This window comes from Epinephelus moara, chromosome 14, assembly GCF_006386435.1.
Source record: "Epinephelus moara isolate mb chromosome 14, YSFRI_EMoa_1.0, whole genome shotgun sequence".
In the NCBI taxonomy this organism is placed as follows: Eukaryota; Metazoa; Chordata; class Actinopteri; order Perciformes; family Serranidae; genus Epinephelus; species Epinephelus moara.
The window spans coordinates 9,095,788-9,111,599 of NC_065519.1; the positions used below are offsets into that span (position 1 = coordinate 9,095,788).

Below are 15,812 nucleotides of genomic sequence, written 5' to 3' on the forward strand. Positions count from 1 at the left end.
TGTCATGCGGATTACTGTTAATTTATTATGCTGATCTGTTCTGTGCGACATCTATTGCACGTCTGTCCGTCCTGGAAGAGGGATCCCTCCTCAGTTGCTCTTCCTGAGGTTTCTACCGTTTTTTTTCCCCGTTAAAGGGGTTTTTTTTGGGGAGTTTTTCCTTAGGGTCATAAGGACAGAGGGATGTCGTATGCTGTAAAGCCCTGTGAGGCAAATTGTGATTTGTGATATTGGGCTTTATAAATAAAATTGATTGATTGATTGATTGATTGATATGTAACTTATTGTTAGGATAATCTGTAGCTATTGTCTTTATATTTGTCTGCTGTTGCTTTATGTTTGCTTTTTAAATGCATTTTCTGCACTGTTTTTAACTATTTATTTTCTTGCTTTTAGCTCTTGTTTTTAATGATCTATTGTTTTTAATGTATTTCTCTTGTAAAGCACATTGAATTGCCTTGTGTATGAATGGTGCTATATAAATAAAATTGCCTTGCCTTGCCTTGCCTTGGAGCAATCCATTAAGCAGCATATAAATGTTACACATGCACAAACACACTCGCTCATCGATTAAATAACGATTAATCCTGATCCTGATGATGGATATTTTGGGTTAGATAAGATCCCACTAATGCAATGATGTTGTCTTTTTATGATTTAAATTTTGCTCCAGAGTTTGAAATGTGAAACAGCACTTTAAGCACTTCATTTACTGTCATACCATGAAGAAATGTTTCTCAAAACAACAGACACAGCACATAAAAAAGAGTAAACTAGTTTCTGACAATATGAGAAAAGTCTTGTTTCTTCTTTTTCTCTGTGAAGTAAAATCTCTACTTTAAGTGTTTGTTAAATATTATGACATTTTCTCGAAAAATAGCAACAGGACTAATTTCCTACTCACAAAGCAGGTTGGCAACAATAAAAAATATCTAAATGTAATATCTACATCGCTTTAAATTGTACCTTTGGTATTTTTCAACCTGGAGACTATTTTAGACTATTGGGAAAAACATTTTTTGGAAAATATTATTATACAGCACTGGGTGAGAGAGCTGCACCTTGCAGCAACAAAACAGGCTGCAATGTAACCATTCAGGGCATGTCCGCACTGTCAATTTACGTCCACTAAATGTGCTTGTCTTTGCAACTGACAGGCTCGGATTATTTAAGTGTCTGGGAACAGTACGGAAAGGATCCCCACAGAGATAGACGTTTTTTGTTTTAGAGTAAGATCCTTTTTGTTTAACCAGAAACAGCCTGGATATTGCTGTCACCAAAGCCACCACTATTTTAGCATATACAGAGCCAGCATATTTTCATATTTAACCGGATGAATTAAGGGTCTATTTCAACCAAACCAGAGTTGGTGATTGTTTGAACAGAGGAAGACGAACCAAGACGGTTTGGATGAGTTTTATTTTGTTACTGCAGATTCTAAATAAAGTGTGTTTTACAACGATAAAATGATTGTTTATTTAAATGGAGTCTGGTGGGTTTGGTGATGGCGATTTCAGGGCTGTTTCTGGATAAACAAAAAGGAACCCACCCTTTCACAGAAAGGTCTGTCTCTGTCGGGATCCTTTCCATAATGATGACAGACAATTATAATAATAACCTGAGCCTGTCAGTGGCAAAAATAACACTTTTAGTAGATGTACATTGATGTTGACAGGTTAAATTGCAGCCTGTTTATCCGAGCTCTCGCTTTTCACTGGACCAGTTTCAAAAGCTGTTGATCCCATTAGTCACTCAGACACAAAAACATAGAAAAATAGAGTCCAGGTTGGAAAATACTTGAGTTAACCTGTAAGAAAATGGAAAGACTGATTGTTATAAGAGTCAACAGGCCTACTGCACTATATGGTGGAACTCTTTACGAGTTAAGAGGTCAGACACTGATATTCTCCTCCATTGTCCTGACTGTATTGTATAGTAGGTTTAAGTTGCCATTATAACAAAGCAGCAGCCTCAATGTATAGGTAGCAGTGGAGGGTCTTAGCTGGATGGATTACATGGTGAACCTCTGAGAGGGTATGAATACTGCTTTGATCCCAGATCACACTTCCTGTGGGATCATCCCAGCTGGCAGCTGCATTACAGACCCTTTCTCCTGACATTGTGTCATTCAACGCCACGCTACAGTGTGTCACATGACCTGCGCTCATATCACTCAGTGTGTGTGCAGTACGAGAAAGCAATCGAGGGATTTCAGCAACAAAGCGTTGCTTTCACATCCCCCCCTGGCTGAGCTGCTGTCCTCCCTGGCACCAAATGAAGGAGTCTTTGTTGAGAGAGAAACGGGTGGTGTTCTATAAAGGTGAATTATTACTCTAACTGGTCCTGTTTTTCACTTTGTGTCTTGTGATCTAAATGTAAATCCAACAAAGATTCCCCTGTTGGGCCTTTATGAGTAAAACTAATGTTTGTCTTCTGTTAAAGTCGTCAGATAAATCTTAGTGGGCGGAGAAAGAAAGACTACCTGCAGGGGGGTACCTACCCTGAACGGCCCCATGTTTCCATCGTCCAGCTCCAGGATGTATCCGTCCACGGCAATGGTGGAGAGCGGTGGCTGTTTCCATGACAATGTGGCGCTGTTGTTCTGAGTGCAGCATTCCTCCAGCTGGAGTATAGGAGCAGCTGGGACTGAGGAGGGGAGAAACCAGGCCAGATTACAGCCCACTGAGATATGAAAGGTCGGCCGCACGTGCACGAACACACACTGAATATGACTCTGCAGTGCCTGAAGACCTGTTCAATATTTATCATTTATAAATTCTATAATGAATATATGAATCCATAACACACTAATCAAAGGCTGCCGAATCATGAATATAAACACACCAAACTTTCTCCACTTTCTGAGTGATTTACCGAATATTTTAGCAAACACCTGCAGTGTGTCAGAGATATCATACTGTTTGAAGCACACACTAATGTCTGAGCCCACATCCAGCTACTTCTCTGACTCAAATAACTTATTCAGTTGTAAAATAATTTGTGTTTTTAAAAAATAAAGAGGTCATATGCTAGAACAAGCTGTCTCTAAATTGCAATTGCAAACACAAGGGAATGTGTCACAGAAAAAGAGGGCACTCTCTTCCAAAAAAACAAACTCATTAGTGTCAATAATACATTTTAGAAAAACACAGCAAACAGAAACATCACAGTATAATTAGGTTTTCATTAATATTTTTTGCCTAGGTAAAATTAGTATGAGTTTCGATAAACTCAGGATTCAATGCTGCAAACACTGCCAGTATATGATAGTGATTTTTCATGACAGAAATCTGTCTGTGTACAGAACAGCTTTTTGAATGGCTGGTAGGGACTTATCATCTTCAGCAGAGAAGACATGAGCTCGCATGTTAAACGTGGCTTAAATTTTCAAATAATAAAGTAAATGTATATGTATGAGTAATCTCTGTGAGCAAAGGGTGCTTTCACACCTGCCCTGTGAACTCAAGTTCGTTTGCCCCCTGAGTGTGGTTTGTTTGGGCAGGTGTGAACACAGCAATCACACTCAGGTGCACACCAAAACAACCGGCCCGAGACCTTCTTGAAGAGGTGGTCTCAGCTAAAATCAACCTGCGTAGTTGTCCCTCCATTGTGACATTAGAAAGTGTCACATTTATCTTGCAAGTGTACTCTTCTTCAACATTTGGTTTACTTCCTGGATTTTTCCCACATGGAAATTCTGACCAATCAAGAGCAGCTTTCTAGCGCAAGGCATTTGATCTGACGAAAGCTGCCACCCATTATGTTACCTGCCACCAGATCAGCCAATGGGAAAATTCCAATGCAATAGCCAGGTATCAACCAGTAGAGGGCAGTTGTGATACATACTTCAATATGCAGAATTAAAATATTTTGCACTGAAGTGTCAAGACTTGGACTTGAATCCATCAACAACACCACTAAACACCCATATACATTGGTTTCCATCTGAATACAAGTTCATATAAGTATGATCCTGAAAACACTCTTGGATAACCCCTCAGGTGTTTGTGCCCATTATCTCCTCTCTTCTTACCTTTCATCTGGACAAAGTCCAGCTGGTGGATGGTCTGCAGGAGGGGTCCGCTGTCCAGAGTGAGGTCGAAGTCGCTGGTCATCCTGGGGGTGAGGGTTCCCTTCCCCCACTGTCCCTCTGTCATGAGGACCCTCCGGATTAAAGCATCGGAGATCTGAGGACAACAAATTAATGCACAGTTGTGTCACTCATCATTACTGGACTGGGGACCAGAAAAAATCTACACTACATTTTGTATTTTAATTCTAATGTTGAGTTTCAGTTCATTCATTTAAGACGGTCCCTCCACACAGGCCAATATCAAGCTCATACATTACTATACTGTGACGCTGTGTTTGCTGGTCATCTCAACCGATTCAGTTGCAAAAACACCACACTGATGTTTTTCAGCCATAAAACTGTTGAACTTAAATCACAGATGTCAAATAAGTTTGATTTTAACAGGCTGAAATTGCTCAGCGAAGCCAGTAAAAACTTCTCCAGGCAAGAAACAAACTGTAACTTTACTGCATCTATTATTTTTACTTTGAACTAAAGTCAGCTTTATCTAAAAATATATTTGGTCTGAGTCATATTTGCAGCTCGTTATTTAAAGATTTTGAATTGCTCTTTTTAAAGCATGTTTTCTACCAATGTCACTAAACTCACCACTTCAAGAAACAAAACGTTTGAAAATTGCAGCTTTAAAAACACAAAATTCAAAACAGATCGCCACCACTTTACATTAACTCTACATCAAGTTTTCTGGAAGTTTGCCGCATCTCTGTGTTGGCCCTGGAGCATCTGAGAGGTCTGGATGGTTTGTAATGGAGCAGCAGATCAGAAATGTGTTTTGGCTCTAAAATTTTCAGTACTTTTAAAGCCAGTAGAACAAATGACAAAGATAATAAACAAAAGAATGTTAAAGGTTCTCCCAGTTTAAGTGGACTCTGAATCAGCCGTCTGTCAACTTTTTAGACAAAGTCAGTGGTCAAGCCTGTTAAAGATAAATGCATGGAGAGGTTTTACTAAATATAGGTCATTGACTCCATCAAGACTTCTGGTTTGTGGTCTTTAATGTTACTGACTGAAGCTGAGCACTTTTGAGACTTTTGTTATTTTGGTCCAAAATAATAAATAATAATCCAAATCAGTAATTTCAATTTTACCTTTTTTGTTTAACTAGAGAATATGGATGCACCCATTCTGGGCCAACACTGAGATTTAAAACAGCAATTTGTCTGATAGCTGATACACATGGGGTTTTTTGCTGCTGTTTTTTGTTGTTTTTCATTCCCCTTTTGGTGCAGGGGAAACAAAGAAATCTTCATTATGAAAAAAAAACCCTGAACTGTTTTAAAGTCATTCAGCACATGAAAAACATCTTTTTTTTACTGCTTCAAAAGTCGTTTTAATTACATATAATTTATTATTATTCCCTCGATAACATCTATTTTATAATCCTGTGAAAACATCAACAAATTTCTCCTTCAAATGACTATATTTATTCAAGTTTCTCACCAAAAACTACATTTTGCAAGATTACATTTGAACATATCAAGACAATGTTGTAATTTACATTCACTCAATACTTATTTTTACTGACTAGAGCTTGAATGTATCATCATGTAACCCAATGCAACCTCCATGAGCTGTTAATTTCAGCTGCTAACAGCTAACAGCTAATGTTAACTAGCTCTCCTACTGCCAATTTCAACATGGATTTGTTGTAGCGTTATCAGGGAAACAATAGGAGGCGTCCCCTGACATGTCAATAGTGGGTTTACTGTGTCTTTTTGTCCAGAATGTCTCCTGAAGAAGATCTCTTTTCTTCCCAGACATGTTTCTTCTTGCAATATTAATGTGACACAACAGAAAAATGGTCACTGCCATCGATGCATGTCATCTTAAGTTGATGACAGTCAACAAGGAGAATATCGGCAGATAGCGATGTTCTGCCAAAAATGCTGCCAAGGAACACTTTGGCACATCCAATCATTGATTTGTTGAATGCACTTACTTACAGTGTTTGTATGAGACCACAGCCACCTGGTGATGTTGTTATATAAATCTGTGTGTCGTCTGCATAGTTATAGCACAATAGTTTGTTTTCTATAATCGGAGCTCGTATTGATGTTGAACAAAAGAGGACTGAGAACAGAGCCATGGGGAACTACAACATTATCTAAAATTTCCTGACTTTTCCCAAATCTTTCCCTTTTTTGTGAATTAAAGAATAATTTCACTTCTTCAGAGAAAAAACATGATTGCAAGAGAAATCATTCTTTTCTGAACTGATCATGAATCGCAGATGTATGCAAACAGTGACGAGGGATCACAGGCAAACACAAGTAAACAAGCATGAAAAAGCTGGGGCTGTAGTGGAGAAAGAGACTTGTATTGTTGTGCATCTTACCTGCAGGAAACCACTGGGGTCGTTCTCTTTGATGACCTCCAGACAGTATTCCATCAGCCCTGTGGTCTGACGCAGCTTCACTGTACAGTGGGAGATCTGATCCCGAACCACCTGGGAACAAAGGTGTAATAAAAAAAAAGAGGGGGATGAGAAAATAAGAAACAGCCACGAGGGAAAAGTTCTGCAACAACAACAACAAGCATAAGGAAGATAATCATATGTTAATCATCACCCTTTTCATGTTATTACTCTGGAGTGCAACATGAATAAAATGCAAAGAGAGGGTTTAGTAAAGTGTGTGAGAGCTGTGGAGTGTAAATAGGGCAGGAAAGACGGGGAAAGACTGGAGATCTAGAGAAATTAAAGGGGAGTAAATATGCAGATGGTGGCAGAAATGTTGATGAATGAAGGAAGAGGAGAGACAAAGAAGAGTAGAGGGGAAGAAAGATGGATGCACAGAGAGCTTGAGACAAGAAAATATGGCGACAATCAAAGGAGGAAGGACAGAGAGAGAAAAGGGGTGAATGGAGGGAGGAGGCTGGAGAACACAGATTAAACAAGGCTGTTAATGGACCAAAAGAATCTGAATGAGACGACCAGGAGGAATACCAATAATGAGATTAGCGGCAGGATTGTCAAAGTGATTGATTGAGTAATTGTTTTCCTCTTGAGAGTCGCACACAGATCGCTGGAGGAAGAGGAGGCTGACGGGACACCGGCGACTTGATCCTGTTATTGACGTTAACGGAAGGACAGTGACATTTGGTCTTCGTACGTGTGAACGGTCGTCAGTATCACCGGTTACATCCGTCATTACGTCTTTCTGAGTCGCTATAGAATCACAACATGTACAAATTTTTAATTTCCTGTACACAATCATAGATTTTTGCCTCAGAAAACAGAAAAATCTACCCCATTACTAAGTTTTTATTCCTTCCCTTTGCATATTCATAATTTATCTTCCCCTAACTTGACCTGAATTCAAGGGAGCACTTTGAGATCATTAAAAGAAACCCTCCTTATCACACACACAACAAGATATCTGATTGATTTGATCGGATATTTGATAGACCCGGGAGATTCCCCCTGCACAGCCAACACTACTGATGTCCACAGAGCCTCCTCGCAACAGTGTGAAATAAATGGAGGCGCTGGACCGAGGGTTGCTAGGTAACAGAAACTTCACTGTTGCTATCTGAGGGGCTCCAAGGCTGAATGGAGAGGAAAATCCTCACTGCAGACCGACAGTATACATGAAGATGATTTACTGATGACTGCAGTGGCAGCCCATCAGTATGCAAGTACTGCACCTCTGACACATCACAGGAAAGTAAACACTTTAATATACTCAGAGATAATTCAGTTAACAGTATGTAGCATTAATGTAAGGCACGTAGAGGGAGCTTTAAAGGGACAGTTCACCCCAAAATCAAAATATACGTATTTTTCCTCTTACCTGTAGTGCTTTTAATTAATTTAGATTGTTTTGGTGTGAGTTGTCGAGTGTTGGAGATATCAGCTGTAGAGATGTCTGTCTTCTCTCCAATATAATGGAACTAGATGGTACCCAGCTTGTGGTGCTCAAAAATCAACAGCAATGCCTTATTCCAAAGTTACTGACCCGGTTACTTGAGATAATCCACAGACCTTGTTGTGAGCAGTTTCATGTAGGAACTATTTTCTTTCTACCAAACTACACCCACCAACTGTATCACCACGCAGAAGGACTGCTGCTAGCTCACCTAGCACCACTGAGCTAGCTAAGATGACAGCTCAGCCAGGGGGACGTCATTTATGTTTACATCTTGTGCTGTGACAAGCATGAGCCTCTTGTCCATGAGTAGATGCACTCTTCCTTCTGCGCTGTGATACGGTTGGTGGATGTAGCTCAGTAGAAAGAAAATAGTTCCTACATGAAACTGCTCACAACAAGGTCTGTGGATTATCTCGAGTAACCAGGTCATGATTTCTGTAAAGAGACATTGCTGCTGAGTTTTTCAAATGTAGTTTTTTGGTGCTTTGAGAGAAGGCAGACATCTTGACAGCCGGTATCACAAGATTCCAAAACAATCTAGATTGATAAACAGCACTACAGGTAAGAGGAAAAATATGTAATCTAGCTTTTGGAGTGAACTGTCCCTTTAACATAGCCCTCTTTTCAATGCTGCAATCAGAGCATAAAAAGTATGGGTGTACAGCATGGATCAGACATTGTGCCACATTTATATTACAAAACCATAATGCAGTGGTTCCCAACTGGTAGGTTGCAGTCCAAAAGTGGGTTGCAGGTCCATTCTGAATGGACCACAAGTGACTTGCGAACATGTAAAGTTTGTAAAAAACACACTTTATTTTAAAGTACAGTGAATTTCCTGCACAGAGCTTTTATTTTGAAGTACGGTTTCCTGCTGTAGAGAGTAAATAACCTACAGCTACTTAACAGAGACAGCAAACTAGCTTGACGACATGGCCAAACACAAGTATGATGCTGAATATATTAAACTGTGTGGACCTTAAACTAATGGCTAAGGAGAAATGTGGACCCTGATGCTGGACCAGTTTGGACCATTGCGGTAATACATTCATTTTTTCTGGAATATAAATTGGGAAAGAGTTTATAGGTGAAATAAAAACCTGACAGACCACAGTATTCATATCTCTATAAAGCAATCCTGCATACTGAATGGCCTCATCATCCACAGATATCCAGCTAAGTTTCTACTGGTTGACAAATCTCTGTTAAATTTTCATATCACCCTTCCCTTTCACTATGTGTGCAACTTTTTAAATATACTGACTGAGATCAAAATGGCAGAATCATCCTCAGGCTCCTAGTGTCACAAGCACAGTAAATGATCAATGTTTTAACCACTTGACATCCAGGTTCCTTTCATTTCATTTGATCTGGTTAGGCTGCACATGAGCAGAACAGAGGGATCAAAGAGGATGATTGTTTTATAATCACTTTGTTTTTACAGTTTATTTAGACAGTCTTCATGTTACTGGCACCACACCATGTTTGCTGTGCTTTATTCAAACCTCAGGGAACTTAAAACTTCTGTTCCCAGTTCGGTTTGTTTGGGCAGCTGAAAACAATTTCAACTGACCGCAGGCACCTTCAAACAAACTGCAGAAAGAAACTCCTGAAAATGTGGATTTTAGTTGTGAATCACTAAAGAACATCTTGTCTCCTCTTTTTCAGCTGTTGCCTCATGCACTCTTATCTGCTGCAAACACCAGGGAAGGTAAACTTAAGCAAAATCTGCACACAAGTCAAAACATTTTTGCAAAAGTTACAGAGTGTGGAATCATGTTTGTTTTGACCTCCACCACTCTGCCAAAATATCTGCGGTAAAAGGCTGCAGAAATGACTTGCAAAGCGTCGGTCCATTCGCCCGAAGACAGAATTTAAATGAACCGAATATAAAAATGCAACTTCTGCTCCGATGTTCCGACCAAATGAAACAAATTGCAGGTCTGACTGCGCTCTAAGAGGATTAAATATTAAAGAATATTTTCAAGTAAGTAAATATTTAGAGACGCAGTTAATCATATTCTAATTATTCTCCTGGACCGTGTTTAACCTCTCTTGCTTTACAGTGGGAGGAAATCTCATTCCAGCTCTGATGATTCGGTCTATATTTTTCTGGCTGGGGGACAAACCCTCCCTGCTGTGTCAAGCCTGGAACATCCACACCCCTGCAGTGGCCTGGCAGAGCTCCAGGAGGAGTTTCTCACTGCTGTCACTGCCTGCTTAACAATCAGAGTTGCTGTCACTCCTCCGTACGCAGCTGGAATCACAATCTCTTAATTCACAGAGGACAATACATGTGCGGGAATTTTGCAGACAAGTTTTATCGTATCTTGTCCCTTTCCCTGCTCCTTCCTTTCGCTTTTTCTCTCAGATTCGACGCTCACTGACTGCTGAACAGCTTCTCTCAGCATTCCAGTCATCTTTCCTGAAATCTGCTATAAATCAGCCTCGGAGTAAGATATAAAATCTGCCACCAACAATAACGCTCTGCTGGCTGATCAGCGGATAATCAGTGCGGGGAAGATTCATTCATCTGAATTTAACACAAACTGAAGGGACAGCAGCAGCTTGAGGTGGGAGGAAATTAAGCATCTTGAGTAGGGATGTGGGAGTAATGAATTAGGAGAGGGAGAGCAGGGTGAGTGCAGGACAGCGGTAGAGGGCAGAGCGGGCTGTGAAAGTGGGCCACAGTTTCTGCAGCAGCAGAGATGAACTGAGCTCACGGGGGGAAACAAACTCTGTCCTCTGTCCTCTCAGACATATGTGGCTGTCATGGTGATTAAACACGTCGTCACGCAGAGTCGCAGCAGCTCGACAGCGCTGCTAAAACAATCCCAAACAACGAGAGGGCAATATGAATACAAACTGATGCTCAGAGCATTGAAATACACTTTCCACTTACTATTCATGTTGGGAACATTACATTTCTTCATCCAAGGACTCGAGTGAGAGAATTGCTCTGTTGCCATGAGACTCATTAAAACATGTTACTACTCTTGTTATTAAAGGAGCTGCTTACATGACCTGACAACAGATACTAAAATGGGAATTTTTATATTTATATTTCAAAACTGGGGTAAGCAAGAATCTGGAGAAGGCAACAAAAAAACAACAGAATCTAAAAGTACACCCTCCTCCTGCAGCTCTACGCTCTCTCCCTTTCCCACACACTGATTTATTTGATCTTATTTCATTGTAGAGCTCTTTCTCTGAACACAAATGAGACAAGCTAGCTAGATAGCCACCCCATGGTCCCTTTGCCTCGCTCCCCGCCACTGTGGACTCCTTTAATGGGAGGAGAGCAGGCGGCAGCTCAAGAGACAGACCTTTGGTATCGGACCTTAGACCTTCGGCTGTAGTGGCTTGATTTCAGCTAACACAACTGACCCCGCACAGGGTCTCGGCGCGGGCTGGTGGCCGGCAGCAGTACCAGGTCTAGCCTGTGTATGGGCAGCAACAGAAAGTTTGCTTAGTTGGTAGGGAGCTGGGGTTTAAGATGGCTTTATTCAGTTTGCTGCTCCCAGTGAGGTTGCCTGCAGCAGCAGGGAGTAAGGTGGAGGACACACTGCGATTCAAGGCTCTCTCTAGATACATAAACATGAACTTGAAGCCACAGCTGTGAGCCTTTGACTGTCGTTAGAAGATGGCTACGCTACTTGCAACATTTTCTCTCCATCTCTGAAATACTTTGCTGATATTAACCTGTGTTTTGTTTCATTTATTGTCAGACTCTGTTTTAGACTTAGCCTGATGAGTCCATCTTCCTTTTTGGGGTGCTCTGCAGCATAGGCAATTGTTGCCAATGCTGGAATAGCAACTTCTCTGCAGGGATCTCTGCCTTTGCACCAACACCGACTACAACCAAACAGGATATTTAAAAAAAATGGGCCAGTATCTTCCAGTATCACATCAGCTGCACATATTGTACTGTGAGCGCATCTGCAGGACCTGCAGCCTCTTCGAGAAATAAATTACCTCCTTCAATCTGTTTCTGTTGTAATTATTAGGCCACTGCGGCACTTTTGGCCTTGTGAGATACGGTGGCAGCAGTCTCCTAACCTAACCTGTCCCCTTAGCACAGGCTGGTGTACAGTCAGTCAGGACCCTGACATAAAATCTATGACAGTTTGTCCTTATGGAAGTGCATGAAGATGATTTAATGATACTGACGTGAAGTGAAAGAGGGAAAGGAAAGTGAAGGGAGAGATGAGAGGGGAAATGGACGGAGGCAGAAGGGCAGAGGAGAAGAGGAAAGAGAAGACAGGAAAAGGGGAACAGTGAGAGAGGAGAGGAGGAAGTAAAAAGAGAGACAAGAGGGATTGTGAACATCAAATTAAACTGTTACAGGATGAAAGGATGAAGAGTAAAGGGATTAAAGTCACGTTGCTTTGCTTCCTATATGCTACACGCTGCAGTGACGCTCAGAGAAAGTGACAAGTGTCACTTCCACAGACACTCAGCTGTCAGCAAGGATCGAGGCGCTTCCTGCTCAACATTAATGTGTCTCTTACTCAGACAGATGCAGAGAAACGCAATGAAGAGATGAGATTTACTAACTTGATGCAAACATAAAAAGACACTCAATGGTATAAAGTAATAGGGGTCAAAATGACAGATACTGGACTATTATCATTGACTCATCTGTCAATCATTTTTTCATTTAAATGTTTAATCATTTAGTCCATAAAATGTCAGAAAACACCTACTTAGTTCAACCAACAGTCCAAAATCCAAAATAATTCTATTAACAATAATATGAAATGAAGAAAAGAAGCAAATTATCACATTTTAGAAGCTGGAACTAAAATGTAATTTTTCAAGTAAAAATCCCACAAAAAGACATTTAATGGTAAAAAGGAACAGGGGCCAAAATGACATGTTGGACAATTTCCATTGACTCGTTTGCCTGCATCTTTTATTTAAAATATTTTTTTTAATTAATTTTTTAATCAATTAGTCCATTAAATGTCAGAAAATGCTTATCAAGTTTGAACAACAATCCAAAATATATTCTAAATATTCTATTAAAAATAATATGAAGTGAAGAAAAGCAGCAAATACTCATATTTTAGAAGTGTGAACTTAAGATTGTTTTGCATTTTCTAGCTCCATAATAAATGACTGAAACTGATTAGTCAATCAATTAATTAGTCAATAGTCTAAAAACAAAATTAGCAGCTATTTTCAGTCATTTTTCAAGAAAAATCCCTGTATTTTTTCTGCTTTTATCTGATTTATTTTGTTGTAAATTGAATATTTTGGGGTTTTGAAATGCTGGTCCAACAAAACAAGACATTTAAAGACATCATCTTACCTCTTGGAAACTGGGATGGACACTATTTTTATTTCCTGACATTTTCCTGACTAAATAATTAAATATTAATCAATGATAAAAAAGTTATCGCTAGCTGCAGTCATAAAAATTGTTGCCAAGTTTTCTGAGGAGCAACAGAGAGTTGACTCTACAAGCAAGTACTTTACAAAAAAGCCCACTGATGAAAAATCCCTCGACGTTGAATTCAGCAGCAGTTTTAATATTTCATGCTCATCTCCCTGCTGCAGATCCCACCGCAGCGATAAAAAACTGTTGTTCACAGTAAGAGAATTAATCATTCGATATTTGCCTCCAGTGCTTCTGTTTCCCGAGATCATCTCTGTACAGTCTAAACTCTTCCCCATGTTTGAGTGCTTGAAAGACAGGGACCTTAGAGAGAGCAGGGATCCCCGGGAGCAACACACTTTAGTCAGATGACAAGGAGTCAACAGGGAGGTCAGTAAATCACTACAGTGGAAATAAAAATAGCCTGAGTGCAGCTGTACTCATTAAACAACCGCGGCTGGGTGTCCAGAGGACGAAGCATCCGGTGGCAGATTCTGCAGAATAGTTTCTGATTCCCTTTGTGTTGCTCTAATCAGCCCTCGGAAGAATCGCTCATCAGTTCACTGCTGACTCTGTGAGCCCGGATCTCCCAGATGAAATACAGTGAAAAGGACTGACAGCAGAGGCCTCGGTTTGATCATGTTTCATAAATTCTCCACATTAAAGCTCCGTGCTGGTGCTTAGCTGAGCGTAAAGACTGGAAACAGCTTTGTCCAAAGGAAACAAATTGTGCCTACCAGCACTAATTAACAAGTTATAGCTTGTTTGTGTAATCCATACAAAACCCTTGATAGCCAACCAACGGAGTCACTCAGCCTGGCCAAGGAATAATACTCCATTTTTTCCCCTTTAAAACCACAACTTGGTTTCACATTTCAGTTTTTGATTTGATCTGATTTGACTTTATTTTCAGAAAACTGTTCAACTGACCAGAGGTCTGATCCAGTGACACTTGTGTGGGTGTGCCAAACTTTTACTTTGCAAAGAAACTAGAACTGTCAAACTGTCAGCTAGACCACATCCAGAAGTTCCAGAGTAGTTTTCATTTATTTGGAGTCAGGTTTGTGTCCACCTGATGAATGTAACTCTAATATTCACTGTCTTGAAGCTCCGTTTTTGGTCTTTACTAACCCCTGAGGGAAAATTGCTCCACTACATTTATAAGATTGAAGCTAACTCTGTCTGCTGTTGGTCCCAGAATAGGTGCTCGTCAAAGGACTCAATTATCATAATCATACATCAACATATGTCAGCTAAGCACAGTGAGTGTCAACTGTTACACAACTGTTAAGGCTGATTCTGATGTTTTTAAGGCTAAAAACATTTCATTTTGATTGTTTTTCCACCCAAAATATAAAGTTAAGTTAGAATATAAAGAGAAATTTAGTATCAGGGTCCCCAGAAAAGGTTTTTGGTGGTTTGCATTGGCTATAAATCAAAAACAGAACTGTATGGATGTTTGAGACTGAGTGAAGGAGCTTTTGTAACTGCACAGTGTGACAAACCGCCATAAAACCACCTTCCGCCTCAGCCGTCTCCCTGAACAAACACATGGGTCAGTCCTCCTGATGTGCAGGGGAAAAAGAAAAGAGTCTGACTCATGTTATTAAGAACTACTTCTCTTGCTTCTACAGCCTCAAACAACAAGCTCAACGCAACCCGGTCACCATGGCGACTAGGCTTTGGCATCAACGTGCAGGACCAGAGGGCAGCAGCAGGAAGCTCTGTCGGAGATGCCAAGTCAGCTGCGGCAGTTTCAATCGGTTTTAATTGATTTAATGTTTTTATGGTTTCTCCTCATAAAGAGAGCTGCGTGTGACTGAATCAGCAGGATTAATCAGGGTGCTTCATTAGCGTCTTAATTGGACACGTATAAAATGCATAGCTAGCATTTTGTTTTATGCAGCAATCTGCTTTTCATATAAATAAATCCGATCTGAGATGAAAATAAACAAAGGGCTACAGTAACACCAGGAGAGCACCAGGGATAGAAATGTGTCTCATTTAATTATGGCTGCAGGATGACTTCTGCCACTGAGCCACATGCTAATGAAGCAGAAAGCATCCCATTGACTGGCCATGTCAGAGGGGCTCCAATTACTGGAAGTAGACTCCAGAAAACAAGTGATGCCTCCAGTGATCCTCCCCACTTTACTGCGGCTGGTATCTACCTCAAATGATCCACGCTGCCCTCCAGGAGCAGATGAGAAACAAAGATCATGTGAAAGTGAGATATTCTTGCATCACCGACTCTGTGGGAAACTCCTGTGATGGCAGCAGTGTCCTCGAGTGAGTGAGCAGCGCAGATTCACATGAGACATCTACACTGAATAAAGAATATCACATCTGTCACGGAGAAATGTGTCTTTCTGGCATTAAGATTCAGCGAACGCCACATGGAGGCACTGATCTGTCGGCTGACAGGAGGGATCAGATCCACGCTCAGATACATTAAAATTCCTCCGTCTCG

At 40.5% G+C, this 15,812-nt stretch overlaps 1 protein-coding gene across 5 annotated transcripts in view; it reads right to left on the reverse strand.

Moving 5' to 3' along the window:
• trim9 (tripartite motif containing 9) overlaps positions 1 to 15,812 on the reverse strand; it is a 59,123-nt gene that overhangs the window by 17,472 nt on the left and 25,839 nt on the right. For all 5 annotated transcript variants that reach the window (XM_050061364.1, XM_050061361.1, XM_050061362.1 and 2 more), the window contains exons 4-6: positions 6,429 to 6,539; positions 4,034 to 4,187; positions 2,501 to 2,646 (exon numbers count right to left, since the gene is read on the reverse strand). In XM_050061364.1, coding sequence (XP_049917321.1) covers positions 2,501 to 2,646; positions 4,034 to 4,187; positions 6,429 to 6,539 — 411 coding nt within the window. The remainder of the gene's footprint in view (positions 1 to 2,500; positions 2,647 to 4,033; positions 4,188 to 6,428; positions 6,540 to 15,812) is intronic.